Here is a 20901-nt window from a genome sequence, read left to right on the forward strand (position 1 = left end):
AGCACGCTGACGACAGATCTCGCGAGGTGCGACATAGGTCGCGACTCGCGACCAAGTCCAAACCTTGCCTGCTGCTAGGTCGCGATGCTTGCTGCGACATTTGCGAGGTTTGCTGCGACTTGCATAGCATTGTATAATTCATGTATTTATTTGAGCAACGACACCATGACCAAGTTACTCACATAATACATCATGAAATAAACTAAACTCTATACTCTAAATCTCCAACAATCCTCCCCCATTTAGAGTATACTTAATAGTTATGCACAAACATCATCATCATAAATCAATCTTATGCATAAATGAAAGTGTATAAACTTGAACTTCCATATAGTACAGTACACATTCCAAGTATCCGTATCCAATTGGTGTCGATAACGATTGAACCAATTTCAATACATAATGGAAACCCGAAGATACTATACACATAAGATAAAATTACTTACACTCATTATAAACCGACACATAAAGCCTTGTGTCCATATCAATTCATAAGTGTATCAAAGCTATGCCCCATTAGCTCCTTGAAGCGGCTAAACTTCACACTTACATAGGTAGATCTCTAAAATTGATGAGTGAGAATTTGGTCTCACTCATATGCATGTTTTGGCAAGATTTACATGATAATTTTGGATCCAAATGCACTTTTCCCCTAAATTTCATCATTTTTCATCCTCTAACAATGCATGCTAGGTAGATGAAATTTCATGGTTCTTTCCCCTCTCCTTTGACCACTAACTATTGTTGATGTGTTTGTTTATGAGGAAAAAGGCAAGAAAGGAAAACAGAGCGGGCGCTCCTTGTAAAAGAGGAGCGGGTGCTCCTGAACGTCCCTGTACATGACAAAGCAAACCAGAAAGTTGGAGCTAGGAGGGAGCCACCAAGGAGCTGGAGCTCCTAGCATGAGGAGCAAAGGAGCGGGAGCTCTCAAGGAAAAAGGAGCGAGCGCTCCTTTATGCGTTGAGGATGGCAAAGGAGGGCAGAAACTTTGGAGCTACCAAGGAGCTACCATTGAGCAAGCGCTCCTTGGAACACATTATACAAGGAGCGGGCGCTCCTTTATATTGAGGAGCGGGCGCTCCCCACCTGCTGGGCAGCCACTTTTGTTGGCAGAAGCTTTGGAGCGACCTAGGAGCTACCAAAGAGCTCCCACTCCAGCGCCTCATTTTGTTAGGAGCGGGAACTCCTGGTTTACAAGGAGCGGGCGCTCCTTGTTATTTTCGCGATATTTTTATGTTAAACGCTGATTTTAGCCTCGTTTTTGTGGGGATATAAATACCTTTTTCACTTAATGACAAAAAAAACTTTAATTCCAGTAAATCATTTTTAGAGTGTTCTTAGCTAAATCTAGTGAGATAAAGTAAAGTTCTAGAGAGAGAAAGTAGATTTCCATGGTTTTGTAGCTTGGATTATGACAAAAATTATGGTTTTTATGCAAGATCTTCATTTCTTCTTCATGGTTTAAGTAATATCTCCTCTTCTCTCTACTTCTTATACTCTTATCTTTTGTTTATTTAAGTTTTCTAAAATTAGTTTAACCCATGTTTAGATTTTAGTTTTTATCTTAATCTTGATTTGGTTGGTGTGTTGATTGTTTAGTTGTTCATGTTTGATTCATTTTCTCCTTCTATTAGTATTATTATGATGACTATAATGATTAGTGAGTAGTTAATTAGTTGGGGTTGGGGTGAAAACCCAACCATGATTGATTTTGGATTTGAATAAGAAGTAGGGGTTCTTTGGGTTTCTTAATCGATCAATAGCATAATATTATCTACTTGCATTCTAGAATTAGGATGTTTGTTGATTTTGCTTTAGTCAAGTTGAGAGAGGAGACTAGAGTTGATGTTTATGTTATTTTCTTACTTAATTGCTCATGAGAGTGAGAATTGAGTGAGGGTTTGTTATTTGATCCTTCCCCCTACACTTCGCATTTCTTACTTCCTAAATCATGATTGGATGGTGTTTATCCCCTTCTCCCAATGTTTTTATCAATCAATTTCTTGTCTAATCATTTAGCATTTTCTTAAGACCTTAGTTGATTACTTAATCTAGTTCTTAGTTTAACAAACCAAACCTTTTGCTAAATCTTCGTCTTAGCTTGCAACAATTAGCAACATTGTGTTCTTCTTGCTATTCCCTGTGGATTTCGACCCTTACTTATCACTTTACTTAGTCTAGTGATTTAGTTAGGTTTGTTTGATTTTAGGAGTAGTACGACCTAGTTTTTCCTTTATCAAAATGGCGCCGTTGCCGGGGAATAGCGTCTAGCATTAAAACGTTGTAAAGTTGTGTGAGTCTAAGTCTTTTACTATTTTCATTTCATCTTGTTGTTGTTGTCTTGTTATTGCTAACTCTTTGCTTAGCTTTGTATGCCAAGTGGACGTGCCTTTCCTTTGACTCCATATAATCCAGAGTTGGAGAGGACAGTCAAGGCCATACGACGAGGGCTTAGAGCCGCGACGAACCCAACAAGCATCATCTTCCACTCCGGTCAATATTGAGGACTTTGTACACGAAGAAGAAGTTACCACTCCAAGATCTTCTCAAGGAAGTTCTCCTCACTCTTCTAGATCATCAAGTCCTACTACTAGTGATCGCTCAATGGCGGATCCTCCTAGAGACTTGAGAAGCTATGGTGTTCCGGGTCCTTTTGAGTCAAGAAGCGCCATAACTCAACCCACTACCCAACCAATGACTTTGAGCTTCGCCCCGCTTTGATTGGCTTGATAGAAAGGAATCAATTTAGTGGAGCAAAGGATGAGGATCCACAAGCTCATTTGCAAACATTCACGGACTATTGTTCTACGGTCAAACACAATGGTGTCTCTCAAGACTACATTCGCCTAAGTCTCTTCAATTCCCCCAAGCTTGCCAATTGCTTGTCCTCAAGCAATCAACTAGAGAAGGGATACATGTAAGAGAGGGCAAGGGATACATGATAGAGAGCTATCAAAAACCAAAGTGCTTTTTACGATTTCGCCCAAATCGAGTAATGAGAAAATGGTCCACAATCAAAGAACAAAGAGCAAATTTTTAAGATCATTTCCTTCCAAATGTGCTCAAAGGTTAGGATGGAGGAAAAGACTAAACAAGATTGCAATTAGGACACTTTCTTAGGCTTGTTACTAGCTCATTAGAGACACTTCTAGCTATTCTAAAGACAAGGGCTCTTCAAAGGCAAAAATATTCCAAATACTAGTCCACTTTCCTTAAAAACACAATTGAGCCTTAGACTCCACTCTACTCAAAACTTAAGAAAAATAAACTAAGTGTGGGAGGCATCCACAAATTGACCTCTTTTATTGAACTTTCTATTCTTTTTGTGCTTTTCATTTTGCACTTTTTTTCTTTTTCACGCCTTTTTTAACTGTTTTTGGCTTTTTCTTTTGTTCCCTTATTATGGGACTTCATTACACAAATATGAGACTAACTTTGCATAGAAGACTATAAGCACTTGTGGCTTTTGTGCCACTTATTACAAATAACAAAAATTAAGTTTAAGTTTCTTGTAGAGTTTTATTTCGGGACACAAGGAGTGCATTCAAGGACACATGGGACCGCAAAGTAGAAGCAAGAATACCCAGCATGAGCAACTTAGTCAAAATTCAAGACTAGACGAGCAATTGAGCGTTCATTAGCTTCATTTAGTATACTCTAATGCAATCATGATTAAGCAAATCCTAGATGACTTAACCCATGCTCACATTCTTCTAGAGCAAACCTCTATTCATGCACTCTAAATTCAAAGAGAGGGAACCAAATGACTCATTCTCGAAAGTTATTCTTGGGCAAGAACCAAATTTTTTTCTTTTTTTTTCTTTTTTTTTTTTTGATTTGTTTTTGTTTTTATGCAAATGTTTTTCATGCAACTAGTCTATGAAAGCAATTTAAACTATTTACAAGTTAGAAGTGGGAGAAGCTTACCATGAAGGATTGTTGAATCATCATTAGAAGGATCAAAGAGACAATAAATTGTTAGTTTGACAAAAATAAAAATATGTACGTATCATTGTTAACAATCCATTGTCTCTTGGTGGGACAACTTTCATACAAACCAAAAAGCATAGATCACCCACCTCACTACCACTAATCTTCCTATTTCCTCAACAAGACCACTCCTTCAAAACTTGACTACCCCCCAAACTATTCACCACCACCCCTCATGCATACAAAGCCCTTAATTCAAATTCAAATCAAAACACCCCCCCAAGCTTAGCATTTGCACTAGTCCCTAGTGCATAAAACATAAACAAACAATGAGGGAAGGGGGGGAAGGGCAATGACTAGACCCACGGTCTAGTCCATCCGCGGGCGAGGATCGCCATAGTTGCCATAAGGAGGCATCGGATGAGGGTCCCAACCGCCGGAGTATCCGGGAGGGTACCCATAGTAAGGGGGTGGGGAAGACCACTACTACTACTACCACCACCGTTATCGGGAGGAGCACAAAAGGATAGTTGGGATCACCAACCGGGTTTGTGCCACCGGGTTCCCTATAATCATAAGGTGGATCACGGTGGGGGTGGTAGGGGTAGGTGGGTTGGTTGTTTTGCCAACCGGGGACCGGCCCATGTTGAGGGGGCCAATGGGGGTAGTTCATGTATGGTGCAAAATCACCGCGTTCTACAAAAATACATGCTACTGTGAAAAGCATAAACAAGAGAACTATTAAGTTATACAACCTCCTTATACAACACAATTATAGAACTATAAACTTAGGATGAATAAAAGTTCTACAATCATCTAAATGAAGAAATTAATCTTATTGAACTTAAGACCCAACGTCATATTGGGCGTTAAGTTAAGATTCCCTCATTCGTGATTCTCGAGGGGCTCCAATCCTAAACCGATTGCCATCCTCTTTACATTATCTCTAGCCAAGGCCTTTGTAAAACAATCCGCTAGATTATACGTTGTACGTACATAGTCAACAGTGATTACACTATCCTTGATAAGTCCTTGGATGTAGCTATGCCGCACACCAATGTGTCTTGACTTACCATTATAGACTTGACTATATGCTTTGCCAAAGCAGCATCGTTATCACAATGAATCGCTATGGGCGATATCGGTTTTGGCAACAAAGGAATCTCAATCATGAGATTCTTCAACCACTCCGCCTCTTTGCTTGCGGAAGATAAAGCAATGAATTCCGAAGTCATGGAGGAATCCGCTATGCAAGTTTGTTTCTTGGAAGCCCAAGATATAGCACCCCCCCAAGTAGAAATACCCATCCACTTGTAGAAGAGTGATCTTCTTTGTTAGAGATCCAACTTGCATCCGAATACCCTTCTAAAACCGAAGGATATCCACTGTAGGATAAACCATAGTCCTTGGTTTTTCCTAAATACCTTAACACACGACGAATAGCTTGCCAATGTTGTACACTAGGATTACTAGTATACCTACTAAGTTTGCCTACCGCAAATGCGATATCCGGCCTAGTACTCGTCATAGCATACATCAAACATCCAATCACCCTTGAATACTCAAGTTGAGATACAGCACTACCTACTTGGTAATAATTTCTCACTAGGGTCCATTGGAGTTGACACAAAAGAGCAACCACTAACATCGAATTTCTTAAGAACCTTTTCGATGTAGTGAGATTGAGACAAACTCAATTTACCTTTGCTTCTTTTAATTCTAATTCCTAGAATGACATCCGCCTCCCCCAAATCTTTCATTGAGAACTTAGACGATAGAAAAGATTTAGTCCACTCAACTTGGGATAAATCAGTTCCAAAAATTAGCATGTCATCTACATATAAGCAAATCATAACACCATGACCATTGTCATCAAATTTGCTATATACACACTTATCTGAATTGTTCAATTTGAATCCATTAGACAACACTACCTCATCAAATTTTTGATGCCATTGCTTAGGTGCTTGTTTTAGCCCATACAAAGATCTAATTATTTGCAAACTTTTTGTTCTTGACCTTTGACAACAAATCCAACCGGTTGTCTCATGTAAACCTCCTCATCTAATTCTCCATACAAGAACGCAGTCTTGACATCCATTTGATGGATCACAAGATTATGAATTGCTGCAAGGGCAATCAATAATCTTATAGTGGAGATTCGAGCTACAGGTGCATATGTATCGAAATAATCGATACCCGGCTTTTGAGAAAAGCCTTGTGCCACTAACCGGGCTTTGAACTTGTCAATAGTTCCATCGATTTTCATTTTCTTCTTGAAAATCCATTTGCACCCTATTGGTTTACATTTAGGAGGTAGGTCGCTAAAACCCATGTGTTATTCCCCATGATTGAGTCCATTTCATCATCAATAGCTTCTTCCAAAATGAAGCATCTTGAGATTGCATGGCCTCATCATATGTTAAAGGATCCCCTTCCACATTATAGACATATGGAAATTTAGTCAAAACACTATCTCTTGATCCTTCAACCAAATATACATGAAAATCCGGGCCAAAAGATTTCTCTTTCCTAACCCGTTTACTTCTCCTTGGTTGAGTTGATGTAGATGCAACGTTTTCATCTAGAATTTGTTCATCTAACTCTTGATCATTAGTTTGATCAATCTCTTGAATTTCGGTACTTGGAGTTATATCCTTTGGTCTAGGAACCGATGAATATCTATTTTCATCAAAAATTGCATCCCTTGACTCCACAATAGTGTGAACCGACCAAAAGTCGTTTTGTTCTATAACATAGAACCTATAGGATTTGCTATGAGAGCATATCCTATAAAGATGCATTCAACTCCTCTTTCACCTAACTTTTTACGTTTAGGTTCCGGCACTTTCACTATTGCCCTACATCCCCAAACTCTAATGTAACTTAGATTTGGTTTTCTTTTGTACCATAATTCATAAGGGGTAACTTGTTCTTTTTCATAGGAACACGATTCAAGATGTAACAAGGGTTAAAACCGCTTCACCCCAAAAACCATCACTCAAACCCGAGTAGGATAACATAGAATTTACCATCTCTTGTAAAGTTCTATTTTTCTTTCCGCTACACCATTTTGTTGTGGTGTATAAGCCGCGGTTGTTTCATGTATTATTCCTAAAGCTTGGAAATAACTAGGATTATGAAATTCACCACCTCTATCGGTTCTAAACCGTTTAACCTTGTCACTTAGTTGCAATTCTACTTCATTTTTATAGATCTCAAATTTTTCTAGGGCTTCATCTTTAGTAGACAATAGATATACATAACAAAATCGTGAATGATCATCAAAGTTACTATATATTTTTGTTTCCTAAAGAAGGTGTACTATGAAAATCACAAAGATCACTATGTACTAAATCAAGCAATTTAGTATCTCTTTCCACATTATTAGGGAAAGAACACCTAGTTATTTTGGTAAGCATGCATGTTCTACACTTCTCAATACTTGGATCAAAAAAGGAATTAAATCATCCTTAGCCATAGAATATAATTTTCTATAATTAACATGACCAAGTCTTAAATGCCAAAGAGAAGAATTATCATTAATAACACACACATTGTTACTAAAGCATTTGAAATGCTAAGTTTAAACATACCATTACACAAATAACCAAGTCCAACAAACAAACCACCCTTAGATAATATAAATTTGTCCGACTCAAAAACCATTTTAAAACCTATTCGATTCAAGATAGCTCCTGACACTAGATTACGCCTAAGTTCCGGAGCAAATACAACATCTCTTAACACTAGAGATTTGCCGGAACTAAAGACCAACTCTACTTGTCCTACCCCAGAACTTGAGCTGTAGAGTCATTCCCATGTATAGAACTTCTCCATTGTCCACCTCCTTGAAGGTTTTGAATGAAGACCGCTCCTTGCACACATGCTTGAAGCTCCTGAATCGATATACCATGAACAATCATCCTGTACACAAAAGATTTCAGAAATCATACACATATAATTCAAACTTGAATTACATGAAAGTTGTGTACAAGTACCTTGTTTGGCTTGGGATTGGCTAGACTCGCCTTTCCCTCCACCTTGCTCATTCTTTTTGTTCATTTTCCTCTTCCATAGGAAGCAATCCTTTTTGAAGTGTCCGGGCTTGCCACACTCCCAACAACCACGTTGTTGAACACCTCCACCATTCTTAGGCTTCTTAAAGTTGTTGCCTTTGGTGAAATTATTAGCCCTCTTCTTAGGATTTGAGTCTTTGAACTTTCCATCCTCCACCATGTTAATGGTAGAAGAATTAGGATTTACCTCCTTTTGTCCATCTTGAACCCGAATGCCCTCTTCAATCCGAAGATGAGCACCCAATTGTTCCACATTTATATCATCTTTCCTATGTTTAAGAGTATTTCTAACATCCTTCCAACTTGGTGGTAATTTGTCTATTATTGAAGATACAATAAAAGTTTCATCCATACTAATATTGTGTTGTTTAAAACTTCCTAAAATCCTTTGAATTTCATGGAATTGTTCCATCACAGGCCTTGTTTCATTCATCTTAAATTATATTGTATAACTAAAAACTTCTTACTAGATGCATCTTCGGCCATGTATTTTGACTCAAGGTCATCCCAAAGCATTTTAGCGGATTCATAAAATTGATAAACATCAAATAAAGTGTCAGACATACCGTTTAAAATGTGACCACGACATATATAATCGTCATTCTCCCACTTGTTCCTTCTCCTTGAGGCCTCCAAAGTTTCATCTTCCACAAACTCGGGTTTTGGAGTACTCAAAACATATGCCACCGAAAGAGAAGTGAGAAGAAAATGCATCTTCTTTTGCCATCTACGGAATCCCACACCCTCAAACTTGTCAAGTTTCTGAAAATTCGAAGTCATTTCACGTACTAGCCATCTTCAAGTAATATTGCTTTTGGATTGTTAGAAATCGGAAAAGGGTGAAGAAGATGATTAATTGATGAACTTAGAATCTTCTAGGCGTGTTGGGACACTTTCCCAAAAGCAATATTCCTACCCTACACTGAGCACGGGTTACAAGGAATTCACTTCCGAGATACAAAGAAGAACAACAAATATCACGCTCGTTATGAGATTTGTCAAATGAGTGAAAGGAAGAAAAATTTGTAAGATGATGAATTTTTGATTCTTATGCAAGAGAGAGAGTTTCTTTTCTTTTTGTTCCTTCATCATATGAGAATATTCATATATATACTAATGCTCAAGAGTTTCTGAAAACCGAAACCATACAATGACTAACCGTCATTAACTACGAAAACACGCAAAACCGCAGAAAAACAGAAGAATTTCGCGAGTCGAGATCAGTGTCGCGAGTCGCGACTGGGCGCCGTCGCGAGGTGCGACCCAGGTCGCGAGTCGCGAGCACTCAATCATCTTCTCGTTCCTTCTGCTTCGCAAACAGCACGCTGACGACAGATCTCGCGAGGTGCGACATAGGTCGCGACTCGCGACCAAGTCCAAACCCTGCCTGCTGCTAGGTCGCGATGCTTGCTGCGACATTTGCGAGGTTTGCTGCGACTTGCATAGCATTGTATAATTCATGTATTTATTTGAGCAACGACACCATGACCAAGTTACTCACATAATACATCATGAAATAAACTAAACTCTATACTCTAAATCTCCAACAGCCACTGCCTCATCAAACAGCATGTGTTTGCATAGTCCATCAAGGCATCAAGCAATGAAGCATATGTGATAACAATTTGTGTGCAAGTGGGAGCCTATTGAATTAATTTGCATAGTCCATCAATAAGAGTGTTATAGGTAATAACATTAGCGGCCCGTTTGGTAGTCGTTAATAAATTGCGGTAATGGGAATGAATTTTAAGTGTAATTTTATTAGGGAAGTACCCTTAAAAACTCCATGGAGAGGCATTTTTTCTCCATGGACAAGCAATCTCACCCCTAAACTTGTGTTTTTGTCTCCAAGGGGAAGCAATTTTCATTACCACTCATTACCACCCTACAAGGTGGTATTGGATGGGAATGAAAATTCAAGAAGGAAAGTGGACACTTTAGGATAAATTAGCATTACCATGGTAATGGACAATGATATTTTTCACAAATTTACACACAAATTCATTCCCATTACCACCATTTATGACCAACTACCAAACGGGCCGTAGATGTCATTATTCCTTTCTGAAGTATTTCTTGGAATAAGTAGTGTCTTGTTAATGATTCTAGCATGTCAACAAGCATGTTGAAGGCCAATGTTATTTTACGCTCTTAACATCTCTGCTAGTGTATCTTTTGCCTCTGTTCCCCAACCCAGTGAACTTCTAGAGACTGAAAAATGGAGATTTATACCGAGAAGTAAACATCCACACAAACACCCCAAATATGGGGTTGATGAGAGTCGAACTCCTGATCATGAAGTTGGGACTTGGGAGGTGGGAGTCCAATACTCCCACATGATTCTCATACAATAGAGTAGCTTTAATGTATGTTGCTTCATCCGTGATAAAATTTATTGGCAATTTCAGATTAATTATTTAATCTTGATGAATTAGTAATTAAAAAGTTAAACGGTAAAGGTAATACCATGTGTTGTGATGATATAGGGGAGTGACACCCTTTCACTCTTGAAATGGTCTTCTTTCCACTTCCACAATAACTTGCTTGACATAAATAGCAAAATAATTTTTTCACCCTTATAAACCACGAAAGCAATATAAAATACAAAGAAAAGGAGGAGAGATTTGAACCCGTGACCTATTATTTAGTACCTCAATCTTAAATACTAATATATCAAAAGGCGTGCGTAAACCAGAAACGGTGCCACGTGGCGCTCTTCCTAGGGAGTTTTAGTTCATGTAATCCATGTACAATAAAAAAAATTAGAAATTGCATAATATAGGTTTTGATCCTGTGACCTCAAGTTCATAAACTAAAGTTTTAACCACTAGACCAAGTTGTATTTAGTACTATCATATCAAAGTACAATATTAATAAATAAAAAATTTTCTTACCCGGGGCATCATAGCTCGGGCCTAATAACTAGTTTGATACATAAATAGCATTTGTGATAATTGTTATTCATTTTACTACTATATTTGTTAGCGATCAAATATTTACTCTATTTGGGGAGGTATTTTAGGTGTCTGAAATGACAAGTTTCAAAAACATATAGGTGCTAAAATGAATTAGTGGTGTTTGGGAATCATCCAAGTAAAATTTCAAGTGCTAAAGTGACTGAAATTGACAAGTAAAAATAAGAATTTATTGTCCCAAACTACCTTCAACTTTCATGTTTTTGTGAGAAACTACCTTATTAAAAGTTATTGTCCCAAACTACCTTACTTTTTACAATTTTGTTGTTGACAACTACCTTATGTCGATTTCCAGCGTTGACTTTTGTTTTTTCAGTAAAAAATTGTGGGAAAAACAAAAGTACCTTTGTGGAAATTGCTTGAGATTCGACGATATTGAGAGGGTGATTGAGGAGGGAGATTCTTTCAATTTTAGTTTAAGTAGAAAAGGAATTTAATGATGGATTGGTGGTACAAAAAGTGTTACAGAAATATGATAGAGAGAGGCCGCGCACACATGGAAATGGAAAATTATGGTGGGGAAAATTAATAAAAAAAGGGTTTGAAGAGATCGAGTGATATAACGTGATATTAAAAAACCGGAAAAAACAAAAATAAACACCGGAAAATGGCACAAGGTAGCTGTCAACAACAAAATGGTAAAAGCAAGGTAGTTTGAGACGATAAATTTTTTTATAAGGTAGTCTCTCGAAAAAACTTGAAAGTTAAAGATAGTTTCGGACAAAAAATCCTAAAATAATAACGTTTTCAAACCATGTACCTAAATTTTCAAATATCTTTTAAACTTATCTCATATTTTAACGTTTCTATCTCATTCTCTCGATCATATTACTTCTCTATTGTAGTTAGGGGTGCTTATCGAATGAGCCGAACCTGAATAGCATTGGGCTCGGCTCGAGCTCGTTTAACTTTTCATGGACTCGACTCGGCTCGTGAGCTCGACGAGCTTGGGGGAGCCGAAATCTGGCGCGAGCTCGTGATTAGTTTTTGCCGATCAAGCTCGACTCGTGAGCTTTTACTTTCTTTTTTTTATCTTTCTTCTCATATATACTTTAGTTAATATTTTAAAAGAAATACTTAATATAACTTTTAATATATAATTTTTTAATTTAAAATATGTTTTGAATATAAAATATTTTTTAATATAAAAATCTTTTTTTAGTATACAATAATAATCCAGTTGTTCACGAGCATTTCGAGCCGAGCTTTGCTTAGCTCAGCTCGGCTCGTTTAAGTCTCGAGTCGAGCCCAAACTCGAGTCGAGCCACAACGAGCCGAGCTTTGACCAAGTTTTGACGGAGTCGAGCCCGAACTATTCGCGAGCTTGTCAGGCTCATTATCACCCCTGACTGTAGTGTTGGTCTTCGATCCATCTACTTTATCTTTTCTCAAATTTACTGCATCGTCTTTTCAGTTAAACTGTTAAAGGAATACTTCGTGTGATAGGCTTCTCTTTTAAATGTGCCATGGAGGTCCAGCTCAAACAAGGAAGATTGTGAAGGTTTGTGGGCAGAAGACTTCTACTTTGATGTCATTGATCTTCCCCTTACTTTCTGTAGGTGTTGCATCAGTTATGTTCTTAGGTGAGGAGAATGAACTTAGTTCCCACTTAGATTTTCTTTTAATAGAGTATGATTATTTGGAATGGAGAACCAGCATTTTCAGCAAAAGAGACCTACTACCTATTAGCTTGTCAAGAATCAAGATGTAGTAATTGTATTTTGTATAGTACAAATGAGTACTACTTTTTTATCTTTCAAGAAATTTCTAAGTAGATTTCTTTTTGGAAAATCATTACTAGATTTTTGCGAGCATAATTTTGTTTATATCATAGAAACTTCAAGGGGGAGGGAAAGGTGGTAGCTCAGTGGAATATCATCCCGAATTATAGGGCATTGTTCAGGGTTTAAATCCTCATTCCAATTATTTTTTGGCTGTTTAGCATTATACCTAGCCCTTGAGCTGGTGTGTCCTGCAGCCTATAGGCTACAAGTAGCGTAGCAGGGGTTGATTTTCGGACCAATTATCTTTATTAATAAAAAAAATAGAAACTTTAAGGGAATAACTTCTAAGAGAAAAAAAAATTGAGGGGGAAGCAAAATTCAGTCGAAGGCTTATGCAATCAATCCTTATTAGAGAACAAAGGGCTTTTGAGTGACTTTTTAGTTTCCGCTTTTTAAACTGGTCAAATAGTCAAAAAATTTGGTTAGTATAAAATTAGTGTCGAAATATAATGTACTTCCTCCGTTTCGATTTAATCGCAACAATTTACTTTTCACGTTTGTCGAGACATAACTTTGACGGTTAATATCTACTATAATATATATATAATATAATATATATATATATATATATATATATATATATATATAATATAATATATATATATATATATATGTAAAAATTATAAAAAGTTGATATTACAAAAGTATTTAACGAGACGGATCTAACAAGATTTCACTTGACAATATTTTTCATTATGTATAAAGTTCAAATCTTAGTCAAAGTACATACTGTGAATAGTGCAAAATGTTAACTGTTCTGCGAAACAGTTAAATTAATCAAAATACAAAATTTTGAATAATTAATCAACTTATGCAACTAGTTCTGCGAAACAGTTAAATTAATCAGCTACCTTATTAGTTTCAGATATATCTTATCACTTTTAGCTTCATTACCAGTTTCAACTACATTTCAACTAGTGTTACCAAATAGAGCCATTAGCTATTAGAGGTTAGTTGGAGGATTAGGGAAATAAAAGATAAATCTTTAGCTATGGCTTGTCTACCTTCGAAAACTACATTAAATACTACCACTATCTTAAAAAGCTATTTTTACATAAGGTAGCCCAAGCTCACCTTCAACCTGGGTTAGTATTGTGTGTAGAACATGGGTTGAAGACTCTCCATCTTGCATCTTTGAGCTTTGTTTAGCAATAAATTGTTTAAGTAATTCTTTACGTTTCTTTCGGGAAAAAAAAAACACCCACATGAGGAATAATTAGTCTACACAAAGTTCATATTACCTTAGTGCTTGAGCTAAAAGTGTCATTTAAAGGTCCTGTTTGGCAAATAGAGTTTAGAGTTTAGCTGTTAGAGTTTAGAGGTTGTTGTTAGAGTTTTAAGTTTTTGTTCAGCAGATTTGACAAAAAAATATATATATAGATGTGTTCGGTAACAATTAACTGATTGCTAAAAGCTTATTGTCATTTATTTATATGAAATAACATTTATAGACATTTTAATATATATGTGTAGTATTATTATTAGAGGTAAAAAAATTATTGAACATATTATTACCTAATTTTCTAAAGAAAAAGCTCCTATTAAGAGCTTTTTCATTTTGAAAGTTTTTATTCTAAAACTCTTTTTTACCAAACACCCCTTTTAGAGTTTTTGACTAGTCAAATCTCTAAAAGTGATCCAAAATTCTCTTTTTACTCCAAAACTTTAATTGCCAAACACCCCAAAATGTAGTAAACAATAACTAATCCCCTTCAACAAAAATAGTGAGGCACGCCTATAGTAAAACTGTCTCATTTTCAGATTTTGTCCACCAAGAACCAAAATTCAAAAATAAGAAACCCAAAAAACTAATACCATGTTTGATATTGACAAGGAGTTATAACGAAAGTAAGTAAACTGATCTATTGGTTCTGTTAGACAGGTAAAATAAAACCAATTTAAGGGCAACAAAACAAGTCTATAATTTTTTTTAAAGAAAAAAAATTTTCCTTAGAAATGGACAAAGAAGAAATACATAATACTACTAAACAAAGCCAGTAATTTAGCCCCAAATCCAACTAGTATAAAAATGCTAGAGCAAAATATGATGCCCAAAATTATCTTTCCAGTAAAGAACATTGTTCACAAATACACCATAGCAATACAGTGAGACTTGGTTTCTTCAGAAGCTTTGCACTCAATTTGTTTGCTTCAACGAGCAGCAGTAAACCAGCAGTTCTGCATTCCCCTCACCTCCCCCCAAAACAGCAGACAGCAGACAGCAGTAAATTTATTATTTCATTACAAGTTTCGATTGAGCTGCACATCCAATAAAGCGGGGATCCGATAACTTTGATCACAAATTTAGGCCAACCATCAGATGGTTGGATAGTTCCAAGTGAAGAATCCGGCAGCAATTACTCTTTGTAAAATTAAAGGCTAATGAAGGGACAAAGAACCTGCTGGTTTCTTTTTACATCTAGCCTGACTCGACAATCTTGACATATATTCCAAATATCCAATTGTTAGCTCAATTCTACATCACATATCTACTGGGACTTTGCGTCCTCAGCAGAAGTGCACAAGTTTTTCAAGTTCAAAGAATGTGGAGTACGTCGGAACTTAATTCAGGTGAGAATTTGCATCAGCTAGTTTCTATGAATCTAACATCCAAATTAACAACCAGTGTTGTTTGCATGATAAACCTGACATCCAATAAACCTGTATGAACAAAAAAAGTTGGTATATTATCAGCAGCTGAAACTGGAAATCAAATATTATCAGAAACATAGTATTTCAAAATCTAATCTCCTTACTTGAATAGAATGTAATGAATATCCAAGCACCAGCAACAAAGGTAACATAATCAGATGTCAGAGACCTCACATCAGCTTAAGAAAAAAAGAGCTAACCAGGAATGACGCGAGAGCTAAAACATAAAGTGAACACCAGAAAACCATCATAAAAGGCCCAGCTCCCAAGTTATTATGGTAAACAAGAACCACAATGTAGGAACTTCTCCATAATAGAAACTTTAAAACTTTAGGAGGAATATATGATACCTGAAGCATTATTTTGGATTACAGACTTTCTAGTTGTGATTCATATTTTGCAAATAATACAAATCATTATATTTCTTTTGTCCCCTTCGACCGAAATAATTCATAATAGTTGACAACCAAACAAAGGTACATTATCATAATAACAGTTTTTAGGAAACTTCACTATTTCTAATATATCCACGAATAATGGCACACTAAAACAACTAAATGTAATTCCTGTCAAAACAGGCTTCAGAGCGGCAGGCTAAAACAATCAAATAACAAACGAGGTAAATTGGAGAGCTGTTGTTCCGGGTTGCTGTGCTAAAACAATAACACATTGTTTGGTCAAAAGTTACCACATCATCTTCCCCGTCACCTGTTCTCGTCAATGATCTGTTCAAATGATTCTACTTCTTTGTTACACATAAGGTGTGTACCATTAACCATGACTCCGCTTTTCTAATGATTATCACAGGTTGGAACTTGGAAGAGTCACATGCTTTTCGTAATTTTTCCGATCACCAGATCAAACAGTAACTGACCGGTTGTCAACAAAATGATCAGCTTCTTTCAAACAAAATATTAACAGCAACAATATAATTTAATAGCTACACCGGGAAGGGACAGACCAGAGATTAGTTGGTTAAGACACTGCAAACTGATGAGTGAAAACTTAACAGAGGTGATCAATCAAAAATTCAATATAATATGGGTTTGTTCTCAGTTAGGAGATAGGACATTACTGTGGATAGAGCGATTGATTAAGGTTGTAAACATGATAATGAGGGAAATAGCCAACTTGGATATGTCAAGAAGAGAGAAACTGAAATCGACAAAACAGTGAAAGGACGCTTCATCAGCTTTTTCTATGATAGAAACAAAACATCATATATTATCAGCACACATCCAACTTAATACAATGAAGAAACAAACAGCCCAAGGGCCAGAAATACGAGTCATAAAATAAGATGGTCATCAGGGACTTGAGATGAAGTAGACAAAGAAACTAAAAGCAAAATCTCAAGCCAAAGTACAAGTAATCTAACGTGTGACTCGTATCCTTTAAGACATTACAAACAACATGGAGGAACATCTCAACTATACTGAGATCTTGCATATCTCCCAAACTTAGTCATAATTATCCTGTTCTGTTTTTATTCAAGTCATTTGATGAATTTCCTTATCTGGTCCTTTGCCGAGTCACTTAAATTATCAGAAGACAAGAGGCCAATAAACAACGAGAAAGTATCAGCTTCAGCTTCATATCCCTTGCTAACCATAAGGTCAGAGTAGTAGAATGCATTTGATAAGTCATTGTTGACAATATATCCTCTGATAATTGTATTATAGGTACGATCATTAGGATAATAACCCATTTCCTCCATTATTGTCAACAATTCAACAGCTTCATTCATGAGCCTTTTCTTGCAAAAACCTTTGATCAATGTGTTGTATGTTTTAACATCAGGCTGTAGACCCTTCAATACAAGATCGGAGAATAAATTGGTTGCATCTTCAAGTTGCCCAGCCTCACACAAACTGTCAATTAGGATATTGTAGATGACAATATCAGGCTTAACACCATTATATTCCATATCTTCAAGTAATGCTATTGCCTCATCAAGTAGCGCATTTTTGCATAAGCTGTCAAGCAATGAAGCATATGTAACAATATCAGGAGTAACTCCATGACCTTGCATATCCTTGAACAATTTACTGGCAAGTGGGAGTCTATTAACTTTGCATAGTCCATCGATGAGAGTGGTATAGGTAACAACATCAGGTGTCATTATTCCTTTTTGAAGTATTTCTTGGAATAAGTAGAGTGCCTTGTCAATGTTTCTAGCCTTGCAATATCCATTAATGATAGTGCTAAAACTTACAATATCAGGCTCACAACCATTCTTGGCCATCAAATCAAGTAGCTTTTCTGCATCCTCCATTTGTCCACGCAAACAATATCCATCGAGTAAAGCACTGTAAGTTATGACATTTGGAATCTCACCTCTCTCAATCATGTAGTCTAGAATAGCTTGTGCTTCATCAACATTCCCGTCTTTGCAAAACATGTCAACCAGCATGCTGAAGGTGGGAACATCTGGTGCTACATTACACTCCAACATCTCAGCCAGCATATATCTAGCCTCGACCTTGGAGCCGGAGTTGTAGAGACCTCTAATTAAGGAGGTATAAGTGATAACGTCAGGTATAATGCCCTCACTTTTCATGGCGGTGAACAAGCCGAGGGCCTCTTTCAACAGCCTATCCTTACAAAGACTATCAATGATGGTGCTATATATGACAAGACCAGGCTGACAAGGACTACATTGCATCTTCCTGAGCAAGTGGAGGGCAGCAGCATTGTCACCAATCCGACAAAGGCCTTTGAAAATAGCACCATAGGTAGCAATGTCGGGTTGGAAACCTAGCTTAACAATTTGATCTAGCAATTGAAGAGCTTGAGGAAACTTACCAAAGTGGATATAGCCATTAATTAAGGTAGTAAAGATAACACAATCACCATCATAGGGGTAACCAAGCTTAAGTCTTTTGGCGAGAAGAGAGAAGCCGAAATCAACACGGCCCAAATGGCAGTAACAATTGGTGAGAATACCCAATGTATGCATATCGGGTCGAATACCAGATAACTCTAGCTCTCTGAGTAGAGAGATGAGGGTGGAGTGAGGTTGAAGGCGTTTCAATTTAGACATAGCAGTAAACAGTTGAGTGAAAACAATGATAGAAGGAAGGGGACGCAAAGAGATCAATTGATGGAAGAGAGAAAGGGGATAATTGAGATTTGAAAACCCTAATTTACAATGCTCTCTAACTGATTTGAGAAACAACTCACGATCTTCTTTAACAGCATCTCGTGTATTGGAGAAATGAGAGTAATTTCGTAAACGAAATTGAAAAGGGGAAAAGAAAGTACCTTTTCCGCCATGAAAGATTGCAAAGGAAGAAGCAGCTCTGCAACAAAAATTCATAACTGTTGAGTGACTGAGTGTTGAGTGTTGAGTGTTGAGTGTTGAGTCTTGTTCTTCGATTTCGTGATGCTCTGGTGCTGGTTAAAATACGATCCAGAAATATCAGAATTAGACCTGTTCTAAATATTCCTTTCTCACCATACTTTCTGGTACTCCATCCGTATCAAAATATAGTTCCCATTTCTATTTTGAGAGTAAAATTTTAAAAACTTTGACCAAATATTTTTACTAATGTATACAAAAAAAAACATATTCATGAGGGATCTTGTTAGATTCGTCTCAATGTATAAATTCGTAATATCAACTTTTTATATTTTTTACAAATAAGAAATAAAAGATATCATAAGTCAAAGGTACGTCTTGGAGACCGTGCAAAATGAAATGGGAACTATATTTTGGGATGGAGTATATTCAACAAAAAATTAACGGTATAATTATTACATAAATTATATATCTATAAAAGGAAATGTAGTACTTCATTCATTTCATTTTAAATGCAAAAAATAAATATTTTATATCTAATAAATAATAGCCCTTTATTGCATTTAAAATGAAACAGGGGAGTATATGAAAATCCAACATGTTATAATTATAGATTTATTATCAAAGTGTGGTTTTTTTTGTTCTAACTAGTTGTTGTACCGCGCGCCACCCCAAAATATCGTAATGGCAAGGGTTAAATTGTTTTCCCAAAATCAAACACAAAAAACATAGTTTTCCCAAATGGTTAATTGTTAAATACGACAACATAAATTTTGAGTAATACAAGTCAAAGCTCGCTCTAGATAATATCGCCTTTTTTAGAATGTAGTTCTACCTTTTTATTAATTGTATGTATCATCCTTATCTCCAGCTATTTGAAGTTGGAAATTTGAGCTCCGACTCTTGAGCAATCTAAGATTTAGGTTAATATCAATAATTTTACGATAAAAGAAAAAAGTATTCTTTTTTCTTTCCCTTTCTCTCTTATTCATCTTTATGATTTTTCAATTTTTGCAAGTCAACTCCTACTCGTCCGCCTTCTTACTCCCTCCCCTCTCGTCCTTTCTCCATCTTTCACTTGTTTTTTTTCCTAAAAACTTAAAAAAGATTGAAAATGTAAATAGAATCCAGTGAAGAAAAAGAAATTAAACTTATCCATAATAGTACCAACTAAAGGGAATTTAGCCAAGATCATTGAATGATTCCTGAACAACAATCGTCCTTGACCGACGAAACCCGAAGAATCCACAAACTAAAAACACATCACGAAGTATATATCACATTAGTTCTATAATATTGGAACTTATGAATATGACGCAAAAATTACTAGGAGAACGTGAACTATACCCATATAGTTATAATAGAATAAGGCTTTCTTTAGATAAACCTCACCCAAGAAAAAATAGCACACGTATTGTGAAACATCCAAAAATATGTTACAATTGTTAAATATTTTGATATAATCAACACTATATGCATTACTAATTTTTCCTATAGAAATCTAACTATTTGTTTTGTTAACATAAAAATGGAAAGTAGATATTACACTTTCAAGAATATTATATTTCCCACAAAATGGAGAAAGTTTATTTGATTTGAACTTCGCATGAATATTCATTCTTTATTCAAACAAATGAGGAAGAGCATGAACAAGGATTTGACATTAAAAGAAAAAATAGCAAATCGTTGATAATATGCTCTAAAAATATTAGTCACGCAATATATGTGTTACAAGTGCTTTTGTTCATGACCAAAAGTCAAAACAGAGCAAACCAAACGCTCCCTTCCTTCATACTCGACCAATTTAGACGCTGCACCAACTGATAACCTGCTTGCAATCTTAAACCTTGCATTTGTTCTAAAATCATATATACTTGAGTTAGACAATGTAATAAACTAACAATAAGAGACCATTTTTCAACCCAAAAGAAGCATAGTAGTAAAGGGCACTAATGCATATTATTTTTTTGACGACCTTGAGCTCCATAATGCATTTCACCCTATATAAGATTAGGGAAGATTTGTATATTTGTGAAATATATATGATAAATGACACAAAGGAATAATTATAATTCGAACTATTATAGAGGGCTATTGCACTATACTGAAAGGCCATCAGTGAACTATTATATATAGTGTTGCAACTATAGATAATAGAGATATTGTCGTTTAATTTTTTT

General features: G+C 36.1%; 1 protein-coding gene and 1 long non-coding RNA gene across 2 annotated transcripts; one reads left to right on the plus strand and one right to left on the minus strand.

Annotated features, from left to right (window-relative positions):
• The first annotated feature begins 616 nt into the window (after positions 1-616).
• LOC130591295 (uncharacterized) lies at positions 617-4115 on the plus strand. The gene is made up of 2 exons (XR_008969116.1): positions 617-1465; positions 2367-4115. It is a non-coding gene; the product is annotated as an uncharacterized LOC130591295 (long non-coding RNA).
• Positions 4116-15193: 11078 nt separating this feature from the next.
• On the minus strand, positions 15194-18835 carry LOC104890623 (putative pentatricopeptide repeat-containing protein At1g12700, mitochondrial). The gene has a single exon (XM_010676176.4). It carries the CDS (start codon positions 18737-18739, stop codon positions 16916-16918), a length of 1824 nt encoding a protein of 607 aa, XP_010674478.1. The 5' UTR covers positions 18740-18835; the 3' UTR covers positions 15194-16915.
• Between the last annotated feature and the right edge of the window lie 2066 nt (positions 18836-20901).

The sequence above is a fragment of the Beta vulgaris genome, chromosome 4 (genome assembly GCF_026745355.1).
Source record: "Beta vulgaris subsp. vulgaris cultivar EL10 chromosome 4, EL10.2, whole genome shotgun sequence".
Classification (NCBI taxonomy): Eukaryota; Viridiplantae; Streptophyta; class Magnoliopsida; order Caryophyllales; family Amaranthaceae; genus Beta; species Beta vulgaris.